Raw genomic sequence first — 23,190 nt, 5'->3', positions numbered from 1 at the left:
AATGATCAATTAGCCTTTTAAAATGATATACTTGGATTAGCTAACAACGTGCCATTGGAACACAGGTGTGATGGTTGCTGATAATGGGCCTCTGTACGCCTATGTAGATATTCCATAAAAATTCTGCCGTTTCCAGCTACAATAGTCATTTACATTATTAACAATGTCTGCACTGCATCTCTGATCAAGTTGCTGTTATTTTAATGGACGAAAAAAATACTTTTCTTTCAAAAACAAGGAAATTTCTAATTGACCCCAAACCTTTGAATGGTAGTATACCTGTTTCAAGCAGAACACCATAGTTCCTGTGTCCAAGAAAGCGAAAGTAACCTACCTAAATGACTAGCACCCAGTAGAACTCACGTCAGTAGCTACAAAGTGCTTTGAAAGGCAGGTCATGACTAACATCAACACCATAAACCCAGAAACCCTAGACCCACTCCAATTCGCATACCGCCGCAAAAGATCCACAGATGATGAAATCTCAATCGCACTCCACACACAGGAACACCTATGTGAAAATACTGTTAATTGACTGAAGCTCAGCTTTCAACGCCATAGTGGTATATTTCACTGGTCATCCCCAAAGCCAACACTTCCTTTGGCTGCCTTTCCTTCCAGTTCTCTGCTGCCAATGACTGGAACGAATTGCAAAAATCACTGAAGCTGGAGTCTTATATCTCCCTCTCTAACGTTAAGCATCAGCTGTCAGAGCTGACCTGTAGTATTCGGCGCATGTGACAAATACATGTGGATTTGATTTAAAGGAATCCAGCATTAACCTGCAGGAGCATGCTAAGTTCTGACTGTTTGTTGCAATCAAGCCCATGTAATTCAGATGTGATTGGTAATAATAGGCCCATTTTAATTCAGCAGTGAGAAATGTGTTTATTATAGGTACTGTAGTTCTGGATTTCAGCCATTTTTAACTGTGAAGAAATCTAAATCTTCACTAATGTTGAACTCAACAAGCCCCATTTTCACCAATACATCTCATTAGCATGGAATGCAAATGCAGTTGCAATTACCTACAGTATTTATGTAGGGCTATGATCATTCTGCTTAGTAGCAACAGCACTTGCAAAACAATCCTGGATCATTTGTGATGCAAAGATTGAACTGTGCAACTCCCTCAGTCTAAATCAGTTTAAGAGCCATCCTTGGTAACCTAAACGTTCTTGCATGTGTGTTTGTATGTGTATACAGCATATTTGTTTCTGTGTATTTCTCTATCTAAGTAGTTTATCCCTTTTAATATCCATTGCAATGAAATTGATATTCTATGTGCATCTGTGGCCTGAGCTCCGCAGGACCATCTGCTATTTAATCACAAAAATGGTGTTCGGAGGCTCAAAAGCAATGTGCGTATGTGCTGCTCGTGGAGTCTATGGTGGCACCACGCTGCATACAAAACAAGGACAAGCAGCTACCTCAAAGGAGCGCCACAGCAGACCTGCCTCTGGCCTCCACTCGACACTGGCTTTCTTCCTGGGGATGAAAGAGGAGTGTTTAAAACACAAGGGTCTTACTTTCGGGTGTGTAGTTCCTTAGTGTAGCCTTCACAGGGCATGCTCTGTATGATAAAGTTCAGACTTGGATTGTACTCGCTCTGAGGGGACATAACAGGGTGGAAGTTGGGGAGGGTTTTAGAGGAAGGGGCCCTGGCGGGGCAAGGCTGACAGCTTCTCTGGGGGTGAGAGAAGTGTGAGTGACGAGAGAGGACTTCTTATTTGTGGACAGGAGGAGAAACCCCAGCTGTGAGAGAGAGAGCCTCCCCTCTCTATAGCAGAGATGTAACATACTATTGTGCAATCCAACCTTCAAAACCTCTGTTGGAGGGATCTCTGTGGAGAGCATAGACTCTGGGGGTTGGAGCGTGTCTCATTAGAAATTGGAGCTCGGAATGTTTTTCTCGGAGCCCTGTGTCTTGAGATGCCACCTGGTCTTGTCAGGTGGCAAATGCTGCACCCAGCTTAGGAGCTCAAGTACAAGCCCACTGTCAGGGATGCCATGGCAAGGGCAGAGCCCTTGGTACTAGGCTCATCTAATTGACACTCTTTCTCTCTTAACTCACTCCTTCTGTCCCTCTCTTTCTCTGTCTTCTCTCCAGGGGCTGCACGGATGTGGTGTGCTGTGTCGTATTCGTCATCTTCATCCTCGGCTACATCGCTCTGGGCACCGTGGGTGAGTTGTCATGTTGCTGCTTATTTCATCAGACACGTTGGTTTCGTAACACCACAGCCCACCCTATGATGATGCTCCACGTTGTGCGAGTCGAAGTCCCATGTACATGTAGAGAGAGAGAGTGTGTGTGTGTGTGTGTGTGTTCATAAGTTTCTGCTTGCCTAGCTCTCATCTTGACAAAGTCTTTGGGTGGGAAAGGGAAATGCATTCGATCAAAATGTGTCTTCTGCATTTAACCCAACCCTTCTGAATCAGAGAGGTGCGTGGGGCTGCCTTGATCGATGTTCACGTCATCGGCGCCCAGGTGGCAAATTTTTTCCACCTTGCCGGCTCGGGGATTCGAACTGCGTTCCACCGACTGCGTTGCCATTTAAATGCTAGATAACGTTTTGTATTGGATCCCGTTTTGCGTTGGGCAACAGAGCCTCTGGTGTTGTGAAGTGTGTGGGAGGTGGAAATATGAGTACTTGAATTTCCCCAGAGTCAGACCCATTCCTTAATGAGTGGGAGTCCGCAACATCAGAGTCTAATGATTTTATGTGAGTCACTTTCTGTTTCTGAGGTTATTGTATGGCATCTCCCTAATCTGTGTGTCTAATCTCTTGATTGGGGGTTTTGACCATGTTCTCCAGGGTTATGGGTGACATCCTCTGGCCTCCATTCCTTTTAAGGGATTTAGAGAAGTTGTGCGTGACGACGTAAACGCAGCCTTACTGCAGTGTGCTCCTCTCAGTAGATTGGAATCAATCATGTGACTCTCCTCACACGCACACACCTCAGTCTGTACAGACACAGACATGCATGCTTAAACACACACACACACGTGCACACACACAAACACATTTGTTTTACTATTCTTGTGGGGACCAAACAATTGATTCCCATTCAAAACCCGATCTCCTAAACCTTACCCCTAACCATAATTCTAACCCTAACCTTAAAGCTAACCCCTACGCCTAAAATATATTTTTTTCCTTGTGAGAACCAGAAGGATAGTAAAACCAAACACACACACACACACACACCCCTCCCCCCCACACACACACCCTAAATGAGTCAAATCAACTGTCTTTTCTCAAAGTGCAGTCCCACTGACTCCCGTGTGCAGTGGAGTCACGTCTCAGTCTGGGCAGAGGAAGGACTGTCTGTTGCCCAATTACTTTAAGAGAGCCAGAGCCATGAAAATGGAGGTGACTTCAAATAGACGCTGGCGTGTTTGCAATTACGTGAACAGCTTTTCATTCTTTCTCCTCGCCCGTGGTCTTCATCATGCATAAACTCTGTTTCATCCGGACTATTGGGTGAGGCAGGTACAGTGTTGTTGGCTAGAAAGGGAATAGAATGCCTTGTCCTCTAACAGAAAATAATTACTTTAATGTCTGAAACAGGTTAGAAAAACAAATTTGCAGCTTGGATTGAATTTCAGAGTAGTCTCAGAAGATACAGACTGGCCTTGGAACGACACCACCAACAGAACCATGAAAAGAGTGCATTTTGCATCACTTTGATATTTAAAATAGAAATTGTGCCCCAACATTGAATTGTAAAAGACTTTGAAGTGCCATTTTTTATATAGTGGCCTTTTTAATATAGACCACAAGGAAAATTCAACAAATCAGATTTTTTTATGTGAATAAAGACTTGCTAAAGTGCCACATTTCAGCATTTTTACATGTCCCTCAGGGGCCCCTTCTGTGACTTCCAGGGAGAATTGAACCCACTTAATCCCAAGATTTCAACAAGTTTTCACCATTGTTATACCCTAGTTATTTTGTTGCCTTGACAGTCATTTCTAAATTATTATTATTTATTTATTGTGACTAGTGACTCATTTACGTATGTTCCTCATTTTAAGTTCAACCCTGTTACGTAAGCAGAACTCTCGATTTTATATGGGTAAACTATTCCTTTTTAAGTATTATTTTCTAAAGAAACATTGAACATCTAATAGTCAGATCATAGTGTAAAAGCAGGTGAGCTGGTTTTACCCTTTTTGGCCATGTTCTGGTGTTTTGTGATGGAAAACAGACCATAATATGTAAACCCTGTAACCCATAGGCTGTTTACTCTACAATTAAATGTATTGCATTCAATTGTCTCTCCCTGTTGCACAAATCAAGCTTCCATTCCCCCTGTCACAAGGGGATTTTGGGCTGTTAATTTATATGGCACTTAAAAGGCACTTACTGAAGTCATTTTTTAAATGTAACCTCTTGAGATGGGAAAACTTGTTTTTTTAAAGAAGTTAAACATGTGCTCTTTATGACAATGTTAAAAGTAGTTGAAATCAAAACGTTTTATACTAGGTTACACTTCTCAAAAGGTACCTAATTGGTGAAACAACCCAGTGGTTTTCACTCAAATGATCTCTCTGTATTCTGTAAGGGTAGTCTCAAGGTTTTCAGGTTGTCCTGTAATTGCTGAGCGGCCAGCTCTCGCTAATCTTTTCATATCTGGCTTTTCTGATTGTGATTCATAATAGGAGTCTTGCCTTTGATCCCGTTTGACCTGCTTCTTTAAATTCGGAAGTGATTATGTTAGTGTGCGTTACAGGCGGGCAGAGTATTCGCATGCACACACAGCCAGGGAGGTCCTGTCACTGACTCATAAATGCCCAGAGTGATTGACAGTTGAAGGGGCAGGGAATGAGGCTAATGATACGGACGTTTTTTGTCTGGTTGCAGCCTGGATCCATGGCGACCCCAGGAAGGTGGTCTACCCCACCGACAGCCACGGACAGTTCTGTGGACAGCAGGGGACCCCCAACGCGTGAGTATAAAGACAGATGCCAATCTTTTAGTGCACTTGGAAGAGATACCAAAGCTGCTTGGGAGGTGTGTCGGCTTGAACACTTTTGACACCCGCAATACGGCACAAACTATATGAGAGATATCATAATGCAGAGGAACTGCTATTTCCTACGATTTAATACCCGGCCTCAGCATGTCAGTTGTATTAGTCTCAGTGAGTTGAGGACAGTGGTAGGTCGGTCATTTACGGTGGTAGGTCGGCCCTCTAAATGGCAGGTAAACCAGTAAAGAAAACAAGTAAGTGGCCAGTATGATGCAGGAAAACCTTTTTTTTAACTATATGCAAGTTAGATTTATAACAATACAAATAAGGAGCAACGTTGCCTGAAGAAGACTATAGTTGAAACACAGTTGCAGTTGTGCGTCCTGTTATGACAATCACAGGCTGATCTGCTCCTTACACCTATTCTTTGTCAATATAATTTGAGTATAGCTTTTCTATGGGTTTTCCTGCACCGCACTGGCTGCCTACTAGTTGTATTAGTCTGTAATATTTTGTTTATTGAGTGCTTTGCGCACCGTATATGAAAAACGCTTAATAAAGAAGCATTGACAACCGCCACGGACCTTTCTGCAACAACCGCCACGGACGTTCCTGCTCCCTGTGTTTTCACACACTGTTTGACAGATGGATCAATCTGCTGTTAGATTTTCCATACCACGTTTGTTCTCCGCGTTCTCTTAATAAAACTGTCATTGTTTTCGTGTTGGGAATCTAATGACTATTCTCTCCATTTCCCTGTGGTTACAGCAACAAAGCCATATTATTCTACTTCAACATATTGCAATGTGCCAATCCTGCCGTTCTCATTAACCTCCAGTGCCCTACAACCCAGGTGAGTGCTGCCTCTTAACGCTGCAGACATTATGCTATTATGTTCCCACTCGTTTTTTCTCGCTTGTTCTCTGTCACTAAGCGTTGATTTGATGTTTGGCTGTCCCTTTCTCGTCTCTTCCCAGCTCTGCGTCTCCAAGTGCCCAGACAGATTTGCAACATACCTCGACATGCAATACAACTACAGGTACAACAAGAGCTACTGGGAGTATTACAGGCAGTTCTGCAAGCCGGGCTTCGACAATCCAAGAAAGGTACCGAGACTGATGCCTCCAGTCACTCACTTATCAAGTCGTTGAGTGTTCTATCTTCTGTAATGGTTATTGCTCTATAAGTCTGTGGAGTACTCGCATCCACTGCAGCCATTTTTTTTCTCACAATTAAAATATTTTCTATGGAGCATTTAAGTACATTACTGTGATTTGTTTTAAATTAAAATGGTCAAAAAGAAACAAAAATAGCTTCCTAGAAAAGAGCCAAGCAAGAATTTTGCTACGACTGTCTGGGAGTGGTCAGAGTGGGGAGGGGAAAATTGATAACTAGCTGTTATTGGCAGAAAGGTTTGGAACTCTCTTTCGTATTGGTCTATTAACTAATTTACCGCCTAGTGATGTCACCAGACAGGGCAAAACTCCATCTCACCAAAATAGGCAGAAATTTCAGGCAGTCTTTTCAGACAGCTCTTACACAATTCCACAGTATTATTCCAATTGGGGCTGACCCCAATTAGTCTACTGGTTGATTGTTTGGTCGATAGGCTGTTGGTCGACCAAGATTTTTTTTTGAGCAGTAGCAAATATATATATTTTTATGGCACACGAGAAACCTGTGGGATTCGCATCCATCTCAGTAAACAATTCCATTGTGGAGGCTGTAGGGATGGCACAGCCCAAGAAGAAGGGGAGTGTGGCTAAAATGCACAATGCACATCTCTCTGCAGAATGCGCTCTCTTCCTACAATTTGTGCACATTTATTGTTTCCTTCGTAACTTCATTTTGTGAATTTTTTGTGTTGGATGGTTAGTGTATATCAATTCCCCATTACATATATCACCAGTAGTACATTTATCATGAATTCCTATCATTTCTAATCTACAATGTTACGGTCATTTCTGTTAATGCATTCAATATATTATTATTCCAGTCTTTTACCGTTCTCGTTGTCGGAGTGGACACTTTTTGTTTGCAGAACACACAATATATGCTTGTGAGAAACAAGTTTTGGTTGATTTCATTCCATTTCCGAGTTTTGTCAATTTAGTCATTTTTTATTTGGAGCCCTCATGTCAATGTTGAGTAAGGACGTGCACCTGATTAGGCATAGAAGTAGGCTTATAGGCTACAATTGTAGGCATGTAAAATGTGCCCATTTTTGGATCTGATAGTATTTCTGATTGACTTAACGCACCACCTCTAATGAGTTGTGGAGCTTCTCAAAGTAATGTTATTTTCACCTTAAACAGCAAGTAAACAAAGTCTTCTTTTTTTTTCATCCGTTGAGAATGACAATAGTTCCTCAATGTATTAGAAACGTCTCTCCAGCTCTTCCTTTCAATAACCACTCGGCATGAAAGGGGAAAAAAAACATCATGCTGTGATCCAGTGGAAACATCATGAAACAGGCCTGCCTAATGACCTCTTATCCCTTGCGCAAAATAGCCTACAACTGTGTCTGTTCTGAGCTCACTGCTGCAGGAAACAATAAGCTCCCAGGATATTTTATACGATGTTGCAAGTTTGCTAGCACAAGCTTTGAGACTGACCCAAGTTGATACAATGCTTCAAGTTTGTTGCAGACAGGCCATGCATTGCCAATGTGATTTATATGATATTTATTTTTATCGGGATATTTTCTACCTGCAGGCTGCAATGTTTTTGTTTGTTGGCTTTATGTGGGCTTTTTTTTTACATTGTTTGTTATGTAGACACAGGGAGTCAGGAAGCAAGTGCGGTTGGTAAGTTTACAAGGAACATGAAGATATACAAAACCAATACTGCCTGAAGACTGAGGCTAATGAGGGCTAAATAAAGGTGAAGTAATAAAAGTAATGATGATGTCCAGGTGTGCATAACGATGGGGAGCAGGTGTGTGTAATGATTGTTGCCAGGTGTGCATAATGTAGGTTGCAAGGACCGGTGGTTAGTAGTCTGGTGGCGTCAAGCACCGGAGCGGGAGTAGGCGTATCATCATTGGCAATGGCAACGAAGGTTATGTTTTAGGTTTGTGTCACTTTTTCATTTAGATTTGGATAGAATTTAGATTAACCACTTGACAATGATTTTGAGATATGAAGACGTTATTACGAATGAAATGAAACAGTTCCACGAAAATGTGCATATGAAAACCATAACTGGAAGGCAGATGGGTAGAAATGGTAAGCTAAGTTGGCATTCCTTATGAGGAAGGTTGTCAAATCCTCGTGTAGCCTATTACCAGCATCTTCAGGAGAGTAACGGCAGAATCTGCGAAAGCGAGCAGGAGGGAGAGGAGGATGATCGGGTCAGGTTAAGTTTTTATTCTTTTTCTTGTTATTTGGCTCTCTTGAGTAATTTGTGTCTTATTTCATCAAACAGTGCGCTGAAAGCATCAGATAAGCTCAATACATATAGTTGATTTTATTTAATCGCACAAGGTGTGTCTATACATGGAAAATACACATTTTAATATTTAGACCAATTTATTAGTCAAAAGAACAGGTGACTCTTGGTCGACCAAGATTTGTTTTAGACGGGGACAGCCCTAGTGGAAATATATATACAACACAGGCGAATCATGATTTTGACGACACTGGGCGTTTAAACAAACTTTTGTTTTTGGAATTAAAATAAGATCAATAATAGTGTTCACTAGTAGCGACCGAGGCCCTTCCTCTTCAGGAATTCAAATCTTATTGGAGTCAGATTGAGTCATTTAGTTGTTGCATATAATATATCTTGTTGTATAGAAATTATACAAAGTAATATCATTGGATGTGTTTTTCTGTAAGTACTGGGCCTAATGTACTATGTAAAGGAAACATGATGAGAATGTCATTTGAAAGTCCTGTGAGAGAAAAGCGTGAGGCATCTGCTGATGTCACTCACAGCTCTGACGAGTTGGTTTGTGGGACACAGACTGTGATACTGGTCCATGTTCGTCAGACATGCTGGCATGGCACCTCAGATGAGACTTAGAGAGACAGAAAGAGAGGGAAAGGGGGGAAGGGAGAGTGTGCGAGATGATGTGTGGGAACTCATAATCACACAATCACACTGTTACTGCTGAATCGTTGGTTCTCCCACCCACACTGTGTCTACTCAGTCAGTACCCAGAGCAGAGTGCTAAACTGAGGAATAGAAGATAGAGCAGAAAGGGTTCCCTACCAGTCTGTTCTATACTGTATGACAGACAGTCGTCTGTTCCTAGTCAACTCAGCCACACGCCCACTCTCCTCATGGTCCTGTTGGATAATGGCAAAGTCATAGGATAACCCAGTCATCCTAACCTAAAATACACGTTTTAATATTCCGACCAATTTATTAGTCGAAAGAACAGACGACTTATTAAAAAAATCAAGATTGAGGCTTTGACGTCACACAGTGGGTATTGTTTGACTTCTTCTCCCTCTCGCCTTTTTTCTGTTTAGTCCGTTGCACAAGTCTTGAGAGATGAGGACTGCCCTTCCATGATAGTGCCAAGCAGACCTTGTAAGTGAATCCGAGTTCTGCACACAGTTCATCCGCTATCCTTATTGTGACTTTCATACGGTCTATTCCTAAGACTTAGTGTAACGGTTCTCGTCTGTCGAAGGAGAAGCGGACCAAAATGCAGCGTGGTGGTTATTCATGTTCTTTAATGAAATGAACTAGACATGAAATAACAAACAAAACAAAACAAAAAACGAACGTGAAAACCTATACAGCCTATCTGGTAAACACAGAGACAGGAACAATCACCCACGAAACACTCAAAGAATATGGCTGCTTAAATACGATAAACGATAAACGCCTGCCTCTGATTGAGAACCACTCCAGACAGCCATAGACTATGCTAGATACCCCCACTAAGCCACACACCCAACACCCAACAAAACCCCAAGACAAAACACACCCCAATAAACCCATGTCACACCCTGGCCTGACCAAATAAATAAAGACAAACACAATATACTTTGACCAGGGCGTGACAGAACACCCCCCCCCAAGGTGCGGACTCCTGGACGCACATCAAAACAATAGGGAAGGGTCCGGGTGGGCATCTGTCCATGGTGGCGGCTCCGGCGCGGGACGTGGACCCCACTCTATCAATGTCTTAGTTCCTCCTCCTCGCGTCCTAGGATAGTCCACCCTCACCGCCGACCATGGCCTAGTAGTCCTCACCCAGAACCCCACTGGACTGAGGGGCAGCTCGGGACTGAGGGGCAGCTCGGGACTGAGGGGCAGCTCGGGACTGAGGGGCAGCCCGGGACTGAGAGGAAGCCCGGCACTGAGAGGAAGCCCGGCACTGAGAGGAAGCCCGGCACTGAGAGGAAGCCCGGCACTGAGAGGAAGCCCGGGCACTGAGAGGAAGCCCGGCACTGAGAGGAAGCTCAGGCAGGTAGTTGGATCCGGCAGATCCTGGCTGGCTGGCGGTTCTGGCAGATCCTGGCTGACTGGCGGATCTGGAAGAGTCTGGTTGACTGGCGGATCTGGAAGAGTCTGGTTGACTGGCGGATCTGGAAGAGTCTGGTTGACTGGCGGATCTGGATGGGTCTGGTTGACTGGCGGATCTGGAAGAGTCTGGTTGCCTGGCGGATCTGGAAGAGTCTGGCAGATCTGGAAGAGTCTGGCAGATCTGGAAGAGTCTGGCAGATCTGGAAGAGTCTGGCAGATCTGGAAGAGTCTGGCAGATCTGGAAGAGTCTGGCAGATCTGGATGAGTCTGGTTGACTGGCAGATCTGGAAGAGTCTGGCGGATCTGGAAGAGTCTGGCGGATCTGGAAGAGTCTGGCGGATCTGGAAGAGTCTGGCTGACTGGCGGATCTGGAAGAGTCGGTCTGACTGGTGGATCCTGGCAGATTGACGGATCTGGCTGCTCCATGCTGACTGGCGGCTCCGGCAGCTCCATGCAGACTATCGGCTCTGGCAGCTTCTTGCAGACTGGCAGTTCTGGCGTCTCCTTGCAGACTGGCAGCTCCATGCAGACTGACAGCTCTGGCTGCTCCATGCAGACTGACAGCTCTGGCTGCTCCATGCAGACTGGTATCTCTGGCTGCGCTGAACAGGCAGGAGACTACAGCAACGCTGTAGAGGAAGAAGGCTCTGGCTGCGCTGAACAGGCGGGAGACTCCGGCAGCGCAGGAGAGGAGGAAGGCTCCGGCAGTGCTGGAGAAGCGAGGCGCACTGTAGGCCTGATGCGTGGTGCTGGCACTGGTGGTACTGGGCCGAGGACACGCACAGGAAGCCTGGTGCGGGGAGTTGCAACCGGAGGGCTGGTGTGTGGAGGTGGCACAGGATGGGCTAGACCGTGAAGGCGTACTGGAGATCTTGAGAGCAGTGCTGGCACAGGACGTGCAAGGCTAGGGAGGTGCACAGGAGGCCTGGTGCGTGAGGCTGGCACCATCTTCACCAGCCGACTAACACGCACCTCAGGACGAGTATGGATCGCTGACCCAGGTGCCATCAAATCCCGACACGCTCCGTCGGGCAAATTCCATGCTTAAAGCACCAACACAGCAACTCCCTCATTTCTCTCTCCTCCAATTTCCCCATTAACTCCTTCACAGTCTCTGCTTCGCTCACCTCCAACACCGGCTCTGGTTCTGGTCTCCTTGATTCCTCACGATAAACAGGGAGAGTTGGCTCAGGTCTGACTCCTGACTCTGCCACACTCTCCCTGAGCCCCCCCCTACCAAGAAATTTTTGGGGCTGACTCTCGGGCTTCCATCCGCGTCGCCGTCGCCTCTCCGCATTCCCCGCCTCCAGTTCTTCTTTGGGGCGGCGATATTCTCCAGGCTGAGCCCAGGGTCCTTCTCCGTCCAATTCGTCCTCCCATGTCCATTCCTCTCTTTGTTGCTCCTGCTGTTGCTGTTGCCTGTTACCACGCCGCTTGGTCCTGTTGTAGTGGGTGATTCTATAATGGTTCTCATCTGTTGAAGGAGAAGCGGACCAAAATGCAGCGTGGTGGTTATTCATGTTCTTTAATGAAATGAACTAGACATGAAATAACAAACAAAACAAAGAACAAACGTGAACCTATACAGCCTATCTGGTGAACACAAACACAGACAGGAACAATCACCCACTAAACACTCAAAGAATATGGCTGCCTAAATATGGTTCCCAATCAGAGACAACAATAAACACCTGCCTCTGATTGAGAACCACTCCAGACAGCCATAGACTATGCTAGATACCCCCACTAAGTCACACACCCAACATCCAACAAAACCCCAAGACAAAACACACCACAATAAACCCATGTCACACCCTGGCCTGACCAAATAAATAAAGACAAACACAATATACTTCGACCAGGACGTGACACTTAGGTTCACACTTAGGTTCTGTGGGAGGGGAGGGTATGTGACTGGTTGGAAAAGGGATATATATAACCATAATATATATCACAGTGTATGAAATTGAAATACCAAGTTGTCAAAATATTTGTTTGTGGGTTTCAGTCCTCCAGCGGTGCTTCCCAGACTTCATCACCAGGAACGGGACGCTAACTGTCGCCAACAAGACAGTCTTCAAAGACGGCTTAGGTAAAACAAGGAGCGTGATCGATCTCCGAGACGCTGCCAAGTAAGTCCTGCTCTCCCCAATGTCGCTCTGCAGAAGCCTTTGTTGTTGTCGAAATCTTGGAATTTCTGCCGAGAGAGACTATGGGATGAATTGTGTAAGTGGGAGGCCTATTAGGGGTGGTGGATTCACATGGTTGAATATATTTTGACCAGTAGACCTGAAAGATGAATTAAAGCTGTACAAATCTGTTCACTGTGGCTTCATTGATGCATTTAAACTATTATATTGTCATAGGGATTCTAACTTGGAACCCAGAGTCAACTGGACAGCTATTGCAGGGTAGGACAACTGGGCCATGATCCCTCATGCCCAGTAGAGTGTGGATCATTCATGCACATTGAAATCCGTCTATGCATGTTTGCATGGAAATGCAGCTCACGCTGTAGCTTCAGAGTAGTACAGTTAAGTGACTTTCCTCATGCTATGCATATACAGTCTATAAAAAGATCAATACGTATATGGATTAACTTGTGGGAGAGATAAGAGAACAGCAATTAAGACCGATGCAGGGTCTTGATCGTTTTGTGTTAACGAGCTGCCATCATTAGTACATCATGTTTGCCTTTGAAAGAAGGATGTTATGACCAGTTGAATGCTTTTTTCTTTTTTTAGCCAAGTTACCGCCATGCAGCAAGGAGTGGAAAGGTCTCAAACTAATTACAGTATTTTAACCTTGAACCGTAACCTTCTGTAGCCCCGAGCTCACTGTCTGCAAACTAACCTTCCCACCTGACTGTGCGTCATGGGTAATCTGCTGCTGTTCCTCTCCGGCTTGTGGCTGTGGAAAGGAAAGAGGACAGATTACCTTCAAATGTTGCCCTGATGTGGAGCTAACATCCATATTGAAGCCCTAGCAAAGACGAGTAACCACTTGGCTTACAGTTAATGTACTATATTGATCTTTAAAAGCTGAGAGTTACGTCACCCCCTAGCTTTCATCAACATCTTCCTTCAGTGGTATTTTCTCATCATAATGTTTGCAAAGATTTTATTTGTTGAAACTGGATAAGAGCAGTATCAGATTAATGCAGTAATTAGCGTTATTACCACAGTAATTACCACAAGATATATATATATATATATGCCTACCTCTGACTTTCATAGACTATATTTGAACACAAATAGAGTTCCACAGGTGTCATCTAATCTAATGTCATCTGCATTGTTATGACTGGTGTAATGCTTTTGTTATGACAGGTGTAATGCCATCTTTCATCTCGCCCAAACTTTGAGCTGTGTATGTCCTCAGCATCTGTAGTTGATGACTGCGCCATCATTTCCTATTAGAAATTATAGTCTTTGCAGAGGTGCGTTTTTGTCAAAGTAAAAATAAAATTCTCTCCAGCTATTATTCTGTTATGCCTGATGGTGAACCCTCAGGCATGGCTAGGCTCATCTCACCCTCACGCATGATTTGTCAACAGCCCACCAGTGCCTTTCACATATTTTCCCCTGAATGCCAAGCACTTCAAAGAGTTGTCCAAGGACAGAGCATTTCCTTCCAATTACACTGCCTCCAACCAAAACCTTTAACAAAGCATCAATTATTTTGTTTTCGACAGATTCGGCCAAACTCCATCTGTTATAGCCTGGTCTGTGGAGTGCGTTAGGCACAATAGCACAGCACTTTCGTTTTCAGTGGTACATTGGTAGGGTTTCATTCGTATTACTAGGACTCCTTTTTCAGAACAACATGAATTACTTGAGTAGGTTGCATTATGTGCTATTATAGCTGTACAGTCATGGGCTTTTTAGAGAGATATGATGGTCCAGATGAAATTAATGCCTAGAGTGAGCTTTCCTCCTGACGTGTGGTAGCTGTCCTCATAAAACAGACCGAGATTGGTGCTCCACTCACGAGACATTCTGCACAGCTCCAGGGGAAGGTTGGTTCTAGTCTCTCGCTACTGCAGTTCACCAGTCCCGTAGAGGCTGATAATATAGTGAGTAAAAGCACCAGGGAATACTTTGGGTCTGACGTCTACAATAACACTCTAGGAAAAAAAGTTTCCAAATGGGTTCTTTGGCTGTCCCCACAGGATAACCCCTTCTGGGTTCCAGGTAGAACCCTCTGTAAAATGGTTCTACTTGCAACCAACAAGGATTCTTCAAGGGTTATCCTATGGGGACAGCCGAAGAATACTACGGTTCTAGATAGAGCTGTAGGTACAGTGGATCTGAAGTATTCCTGGTGATTTTTGCCATCAGCTCTTTGTCAAGCTTGTACTGTACATTGAACTGTTACCATTTTCTGCTTGTTCATGTAGTTATGACAGAAAGAGATGCCTACAGGAATAGCTAAGCTTCAAGACTCATTTGTATGTATTTTTCCTGTTAATAATGCTCGTTCCTGAGGGTCCCTTTGCTACTGTGGTGGAGTAGTAACCTGCTGCTTCAGAGTCATAGAGAGCATTGCTGCTTCCTAGCGCTTTGATAACACTAATATGTTGACGTGTGACACATTTATAAGGGACGCCTGCCTACAACCTGTGCCGTCTCCCAGGGCTGTACAGCCCCCTCATAAACTGCAGTGTGTCGTGGCCCTGTGCTGTGTGTGCAAGTGAGAGGGATTGCAACACAACACAGGCCAATGTTCTCTCCGTAAATGAGCACATTCTCATTCTTTATTTCTCCCTCAATCTTTTGCTCTCGCTTCTCCTCTCCCTCCCCTCACAGTGGCATTACCAGTCTGCTAGACGCCAAGGAGGTTGGCATGAAGATCTTTGAGGACTATGCCAACTCTTGGTACTGGATCTTAATGTAAGACCGACACACGTGTGTCCTCATGCATTCATGCATGTATTTTTGTATGTGTATACGTTTTACTGTGGTCCTCACTCTTACACAACAGGTGTGTTTGTGTTTCTAGAGGTCTGGTGATAACCATGGTGGTCAGTCTGGCCTTTATCCTGCTGCTGCGGTTCACAGCCGGAGTGCTCCTGTGGCTCACCATCTTCGGAGTCATCGCTGTGGTGGGCTACGGTTAGTAATGCAGTACGCTCTCCGTCACTGACCCAAAAGCTACTATAGCCTCACTAAAAGAGCACAATGCCATCTTTAGCCTGAGTACATTATCCACACTTCACCAGCCCATGCTGTACTGAAGGTCAACATGCCGCTACTGTATGTAGATTTGTGTGGGAGACCGTGTCCACATCTTCTCACTTCCAGCTGTCAGTCAACCCCTGTGTTGTCATGGCAAGCTAAATGTAGCAGATGTACAGGTGCAGTATCTCAACGTGTCACATCTCTTTCTTTCTCTGTCTCTCTCTCTCCTCTGTCTTTCTCAGGGATCTGGCACTGCTACTGGGAGTTCAGTACACTGAGAGGGAAGCCGCACGGGGATGGTGACGTCACCATCTCTGACATCGGCTTTCAGACGGACTTCCGAGTCTACCTGCAGCTCAGTCAGACCTGGCTCATCTTCAGTGCGTGGCCATCCACTTCTCCCATCTATTTGTTTAGCACGGGAACTACTAGCCTAGCACAAGGCTGTCGACTCAGTTTTACTGTGTTTATCACAAGGTGCAGAGTCTCTTGGACTTGCCGTGAAGCAGTTGGGTGCGACGCATGTCTGCTGGTTTTGCTTTTGCTTCTCAATCAGTAGATGAATTAGAGATGGGGAAACCATAGGATTTCCTGTTAACCCGTGTGCAACCTGATATTGCTTAAATGAATTGGGCAAACGGCAGGAGAGTCTATGGTCTGAGGAATAGCACCTTTTTTCTTCTGCTTAATTGTTATAATTTGTATTGCAGTGATCTGCCTGTCGGTCATTGAGGCGGTCATCATAATAATCCTGATATTCCTGAGGAGGAGAGTACGCATTGCCATCGCTCTGCTGAAGGAGGGGAGCAGGTGAGTGGCCATCTTTTCTCAGGGGAGTGACCTCTGACCTTCTCTTGTTGTGTCACTTTGACTAGAACCCGTCGTCTGTGTGCTCTGTGTGGGAAAATGAACCTAACTTTTAACTACTACCCCCCCCCCCCCACACACACTTTCTCTCCATTCTCTTTCTCTCTCTCTTCTCCAGGGCCATTGGCTACATCATGTCCACTCTCTTCTACCCGATCATCACTTTTGTGCTGCTGGCCATCTGCATAGCTTACTGGGCGGTCACTGCTGTGTATCCTCTATATATTTACCAAGTCTCATCCTCACTGTGCTATGTGTACACTTTACACAGTTATCTTGAAATGCAGCGTTACCTACGGGTGAAGCATTCTGAGCTATCACCCATGGAGTCATAGTGATTGGAATATACTTGAACTTGACTGGAATTGAATTGAACCTAATAAAACTGCTGAGCCCTTAGTGGAAATCCCAATATTGATGGCTCATAGGCAGGTACAAATTGTGATGCTTGTTTCTGCTTCCATTCCTCTGTGTTGCCCTTTACTGGTTTTGCCCTCAGCTTCTTGGCGTCTTCCGGCGATGCTGTCTACAAGGTCATGTCGACGCCAGACAAATGCGTGTATGCCAACCTCACCTGTGATCCAGAGGTTTGTTTTTCTCTCTACTCTCTTCCTCTTTACCACATTGGTGTTTTATAGCTGTATTGAAAACTACTGTATGCTATTGGCCTTGAAATCCTGAACAGGAGTACACATCATTCAGCTGTGAAATAGCTAGCCAGTGACAACATCTGTGAGCTCTGGCTACATTCGGTCTTTCATGAAATGGCACCCTAGTCCCTATTCTAGGGAAATGGAGAATGGGAGAAGGGTGCTGTTGTATGCTCTGATCAGAGGGGAGTGCTCAATATAGGGAATTGGGTGGCATTTCCTTCTAACTGAATAACTTCCCCTATCTCTCTAGACCTTCAGTCAGACCAACGTGACCAAGGTGTGCCCTGGCTCCCAGTGCACCTTTGCCTTCTACGGCGGCGAGAGCCTCTACCACCGCTACATATTTGTGCTGCAGCTGTGTAACCTGCTGGTGTTCCTGTGGCTGGTCAACTTCACCATCGCCCTGGGACAATGCACCCTGGCCGGGGCCTTCGCCTCCTACTACTGGGCCCTGAGGAAGCCCCAGGATATACCATCCTGTCCACTGTTCTCCTCCTTCAGTAGGGCTGTAAGGTAGGCTTGCTCAAATAATTTCACTCGACAGAAAACGCCCACGTTCATTGAATGGGGCGGCAGGTAGCCTAGCGGTTAGAGCGTCGGGCCAGTAACCGAATGGTTGCTGGATCGAATCCTCCGAGCTGACGAGTTTAAAAAAATCTGTCGTTCTGCCCCTGAGCAAGGCAGTTAACCCACTGTTCCCACGCACGCCAAAGACGTGGGTGTCGATTTAAGGCAGGCCCCCGCAACTCTCTGATTCAGAGGGGTTGGGTTAAATGCAGAAGGTCGTACAACTGACTTTCCCTTTCTCAGTTATATGGGATTAGCACATAAAGAGGAGGGGGTTGAGAAATCCTAGTCCTGCACTAAAAAGCTATATTAATGGAGAGTCTCTATTAAGCATGCCTTCTCGTCCAGGACTACTCTTAATCTGTGTCCAGGAAACTGGCCCTAAGTGTGTTTAGGTGTTTAAGCCTATGATTTGAAGGGGGAAGTGTGTGTGTGTATGGTGGATGGGTACAGTGCATTCGGAAAGTATTCAGACCCCTTGACTCTTTCCACATTTTGATACATTACAGCCTTATTCTAAAAAAAAGGATGAAATAAAAAAAAATGTCATCAATCTAGACACAATATTCCATAACTATAAACTGTTTTCACTTTGTCATTTAAAAAAAATTTTTTGGGGGGGGCAAATGTATAACAAATAAAAAACATACCTTAATTACTTAAGTATTCACACCCTTTGCCTTTTGACTCGAAATTGAGCTCAAGTGCATCCTGTTTCCATTGATCATCCTTGAGATGTTTCTACAACTTGGAGTCCACCTGTGGTAAATTCAATTGATATAGACAGGCACACACTTGAGCAAAAACCAAGCCTTGAGGTTTAAGGAACAGTCCGTAGAGCTCCGAGGAAGGATTGTGTCGAGGCACAGATCTGAGGAAGGGTACCAAAACATTTCTGCAGCATTGAATGTCCCCAAGAACACATTGGGCTCCATCATTCTTCCAGAAGGACAACCATCTCTGCAGCACTCCACCAATCAGGCCTTTATGGTTTAGTGGCCAGACGTAAGCCACTCCTCAGTAAAAGGCACATGACAGCCCACTTGGAGTTTTCCAAAAGGCACCTAAAGGACAGACCATGAGAAACACGATTCTCTGGTCTGATGAAACCAAGATTGAAGGAGGAAACCTGGCACCATCCCTACAGTGAAGCATGGTGGTGCAGCATCATGCTGTGGGGATGTTTTTCACCTGCAGGGACTGGGAGACTAGTCAGGATCCAGAGAAAGATGAATGAAGGAGGAGGGTGTTGGGAAGGTGCTCACCTTCCAACAGGACAACAACATTAAGCACATAGCCAAGGCAACACAGGAGTGGCTTCGGGACAAGTCTTTGAAGATCATTGATTGGTCCAGCCAGAGCTCTGACTTGACCTCGATCTAACATCTCTGGAGAGACCTTAAAATAGCTGTGCAGTGGTGCTCCCCATCCTGACAGAGCTTGAGAGGATCTCAAGAATGGGAGAACCTCCCCAAACACAGGTATGCCAAGCTTGTAGCCTCATACCCAAGAAGGCTCTAGGATGTCATCGCTGCCAAAGGTGCTTCAACAAAGTACTCAATAAAGGGTCTGAATACTTAGGTAAATGTGATATTTCAGTTTTTTTTATTTGTAATATATTTGCAAACATTTCTAAAACCTGTTTTTGCTTTGTCATTATGAGGTATTGTGTCTAAATTGATAAGGTGGGAAAAAAAACTATTTAATCAATTTTAGATATAGGCTGTAATGTGGAAAAAGTCAAGGGTCTGAATACTTTCCAAACGTACTGTAAGCAAAATGTTTTCAACAAACACACGAGCAGTTTGGTAATAGAGTGTATGGTGTCTCTTCCAGGTACCACACAGGCTCTCTGGCGTTTGGATCTCTGATTCTGGCTGTAGTGCAGATGTTCCGCATTGTTCTGGAGTATCTGGATCACAAACTCAAAGGTAGGTTTTGTGCTCATACTAAACCCACTGCCTTTTTTATATGTTTATATACAGTGGTGTACATTTATTTGATCATGGTCGTCATGTCTTTTCAGGTGCGCACAATGCTTTTGCCCGCTTCCTGATTTGCTGTCTCAAATGCTGCTTCTGGTGCCTGGAACATTTCATCAAATTCATGAACAGGAACGCCTACATCATGGTGAGTTTGGGACGGTGCTGAGTTAAATCTCTTGTTTTCAGACATTTACTTTCGATACTATTCCTTCAAGAACAGCAGATCAGGCAGTTCTGATAACCATCTTACGCAAACTGTTGGAATCATGAATACTTTCTGGCACCAGATCGCGATATATGGGAAGAACTTCTGCACCTCGGCTAAGGATGCTTTCTTCCTCCTGATGAGGAACGTAGTGAGGTAAGGCACTGTAAAGCTTGCTTTCCATTAGAATAGAGTGAGTCTGTCTATCATGGGGGTGACTGTCTGTCTCTGGGCCTCTGGGCTTCTCCAATGAGTTTCCTCTCCTCTGTAGGGTGGCAGTGCTGGACAAGGTGACAGACTTTCTGCTCTTCTTGGGAAAAGTGCTTATTTCAGGAAGTGTTGGTGAGTTCCCTGTCTTTCCCACACACTGGGGAACTGACTATGTCTAACCACTGTATGAGTCACGATACACAAAGGGAAGGAGTACTTTGAAACAGTGACACTGTGCATGCTTGAGTTCAGGCGTCTCTTTGAAAGGCACTATTTGTATTCTCGTTTTTAGTCGTTCATTTTTCTTTTGTTATTTTTCCACCCCCCCAGGTGTTCTAGCATTCTTCTTCTTCACCCGTAAGATACCAGTTATTCAAGAAGAAGTGCCATCACTAAATTACTACTGGGTCCCCCTGCTGGTAAGAAATATCATTACATCAAATGTAGTTTGGGTTAGCATTGCTTGTTGCTATGTGTGTTCACGGACTTTGACTCTTCTCTCATTGACAGACGGTGATATTTGGATCCTACCTGATTGCCCATGGCTTCTTCAATGTCTATGCTATGTGTGTGGACACCTTATTCCTTTGTTTCTGTAAGTACACCATTCATCTCTTTAAATACAGCCCAGCCTGGGGGTGCAAGGGCATTTTATATGATACAAAGACACAGGGGTCTGTGTTTGAACGTCATTGGTGAATTGAAAGGTTGTCCATGTCCTATGACCCTATTAGTGGTGGACCGTTTTCTTAAATAAGTCAGGCAAAAGGTTATTCTTGCGTTTTTTTTAAAGTTTTTTTTTTACACTAATTATTGTTTTACCAATTAAATTGTTTCTATCACGTGTTCTTACATTGAAGAACTAGTGAAGACTATTAAATTATTTGAATTGTATGGAGACAGTGTTATTTGCATGTCCCATGTCAAACCTTGCCTTGGCTGCACTCTAATCACTGAACTAGATGGTTATAATTCACTGGCCATTTTGGCTGACTTGAACCATCCTAAACTTTTCTCCTAATTAATTTTGCAGCTTGACTTTCTAAATCGTTTGGCTCTGCTAACTCCTTTCTCTCGTATTCTCTCTTTCTGCCTTCCTACCTACATGTTGTCTGCTCCTCTCCTCCTTCTCCTCTGTGGCAATGCTTCCTATCCCGTGGGGCCCGGTTAAGGTGAAGACCTGGAGAGGAACGACGGCTCGCCCCTCAAGCCCTTTTACATGTCCCCTCAATTGCACCGAATCCTCCGCAGAGAGCAGGGCTCCAAACTCTATGCTGCCTCCTGATAGGCCACCAGGCTGAACATCTGCCTAGTGACAGGCCAGAACACTGACTCGCTGAAGGACTGGCCCATTTACCGTCTGTGTGGGAGTGTTTGTGGTCTGGAGCATACTAGAGCAGAGCCTAATGGTTGGGCTGGACTCCAGACGGGCCAGGACTGACCAGAGAGGCCTTGGCAGGACATGGCAGGGCTCAAGAGGGTGGTGTATGTGGGTGGGGGTTGTGTCTATTCAACTTCCTCCCTCTCGCCGCCACCGCCGTTGATACTTCTGATACTTGCCTTTTTTCCTCTGTCGTGCTTCTGTCCCTTTCTTTCTCTGCCGTGCCGACACTGCTGATCTCTGCCTTACTTGGAGAGCGGTGCACAGTGGACGTGTGTGTGTGTGTGTGTGTGTGTGTGTGTGTGTGTGTGTGTGTGTGTGTGTGTGTGTGTGTGTGTGTGTGTGTGTGTGTGTGTGTGTGTGTGTGTGTGTGTGTGTGTGTGTGTGTGTGTGAGACAAGGGTGAAATTGCCATTAGCCCAACACATAGCAAGAGGCACACATACTGCAAAAGGAGATCTCTGTATTTCGGATGCAATTGGTGTACTTTTTCAGATGGTCAAGACATTATGGAGTTGTGGGGTGGCACAGTACAAGGGCACCCCCTTCTGACACTACTGTGTTTGTGCAACGGTTATATGTACTGTCAAGTAAGGTCATGTTTAAGGTGAAGTTTCCCTTAGACGCTGATCTTGGGTTGGTCTGTTTAGCGTTTTCCTCACCAGTAGTTAAGGTTAGGATTGGGGGAGGTTTTACCCAACCTCAGAGCTGTTTTAGGACCTTGTGTGTGGAAAATAACCTCGAGGTGGCTTTTCTGTCAAGCATGATTGTTGTTTTGGCTGTTTATGCTTAACATTAGGTGAAGAGGCACTTTTGGTCCACCATATTTATTGACACTGTTACAGATACTTCTACAGAGTCCTGGGCACAAGAACACTGCTCCAAACTTAACGTGTGACGCTTCATAGATAAACCCGAACGCACCCACGAGTCTACAGAGTCACAGACACTTGTAGGACGGTTTGGTTTAACAATCCTTGATATGCTGTAATTGACAGATATAATGTTGACCAACGAAGGTTCAAGACATCTTGTACACACGGATGCTGATGCTAAGAATGAGATTTGAATAGACCCTGACACGTTTCAGGAATTTCCGAATGCAGTTGCTAGTAAACGTGCCTAATTCTACATGGGAGAAATGTTCCTCTTTGTTGGTTTTGTGGTTTTACATTCTAACGCCGAGAACCGTTTCTAAAAGAAATACCGTTTCTACAAGGATGTTAAAGCCATTTTTAGTCCTTTTTATATGGAATAGTAGTGCTGTTTTTAATACTAGGTACTGTAACTCGCATCTGTTTTGGAGGGTTTTTAATGTTTTTGTACAGCGGCACTCTTTTGTATCGATTACTTTTTTTTGGGGGGGGGGGGGTGTTTTTGTGAAAGGTTAAATTATAGCACAACTCTTGGGTAATTGATATCTTAATTTGTATTAAACAGAGGGTTTATGAAATATTTACATTGACACTGGGTTTGTGGTATTGCACAGGATTTGGGGAAGACCTGTTGTCAAACAATGGTAATAAAAGATGGTTTGGTTGGAATCAAGTGGATTTTGTGAAACTGTGCTTTGAGAGTAAGTATGAAAAATGAGTTTGGTATTTCAAATAGATTTGTAGGAATATGACTGTTAGAGAATGTTTAATGGTAGGTTAAGGGGTATGTAACATAGTGTCTGTGGT

At 44.6% G+C, this 23,190-nt stretch overlaps 1 protein-coding gene across 3 annotated transcripts in view; it reads left to right on the top strand.

Moving 5' to 3' along the window:
- LOC135512571 (choline transporter-like protein 5-B) overlaps positions 1-23,190 on the top strand; it is a 63,599-nt gene that overhangs the window by 36,908 nt on the left and 3,501 nt on the right. Inside the window, exons 3-23 of one of the 3 annotated variants that reach the window (XM_064934726.1) lie at positions 2,111-2,184; positions 4,869-4,953; positions 5,746-5,830; positions 5,955-6,083; positions 9,456-9,516; positions 12,470-12,593; positions 12,828-12,872; positions 15,270-15,353; positions 15,463-15,575; positions 15,884-16,021; positions 16,352-16,451; positions 16,627-16,719; positions 17,008-17,095; positions 17,412-17,674; positions 19,565-19,659; positions 19,755-19,858; positions 20,001-20,074; positions 20,190-20,260; positions 20,459-20,547; positions 20,639-20,723; positions 21,301-23,061. In XM_064934726.1, the coding sequence (XP_064790798.1) occupies positions 2,111-2,184; positions 4,869-4,953; positions 5,746-5,830; positions 5,955-6,083; positions 9,456-9,516; positions 12,470-12,593; positions 12,828-12,872; positions 15,270-15,353; positions 15,463-15,575; positions 15,884-16,021; positions 16,352-16,451; positions 16,627-16,719; positions 17,008-17,095; positions 17,412-17,674; positions 19,565-19,659; positions 19,755-19,858; positions 20,001-20,074; positions 20,190-20,260; positions 20,459-20,547; positions 20,639-20,723; positions 21,301-21,413 (2,113 nt within the window). In that variant the 3' untranslated portion in view covers positions 21,414-23,061. Of the gene's footprint in view, positions 1-2,110; positions 2,185-4,868; positions 4,954-5,745; positions 5,831-5,954; positions 6,084-9,455; positions 9,517-12,469; positions 12,594-12,827; positions 12,873-15,269; positions 15,354-15,462; positions 15,576-15,883; positions 16,022-16,351; positions 16,452-16,626; positions 16,720-17,007; positions 17,096-17,411; positions 17,675-19,564; positions 19,660-19,754; positions 19,859-20,000; positions 20,075-20,189; positions 20,261-20,458; positions 20,548-20,638; positions 20,724-21,300; positions 23,062-23,190 lie in introns of those variants that run through there. The other 2 variants (XM_064934725.1, XM_064934727.1) reach the window with 2 other exon arrangements.

The sequence above is a fragment of the Oncorhynchus masou genome, chromosome 24 (genome assembly GCF_036934945.1).
Source record: "Oncorhynchus masou masou isolate Uvic2021 chromosome 24, UVic_Omas_1.1, whole genome shotgun sequence".
Taxonomy (NCBI): Eukaryota; Metazoa; Chordata; class Actinopteri; order Salmoniformes; family Salmonidae; genus Oncorhynchus; species Oncorhynchus masou.
This window is presented reverse-complemented; position numbering and strand designations above follow the sequence as displayed.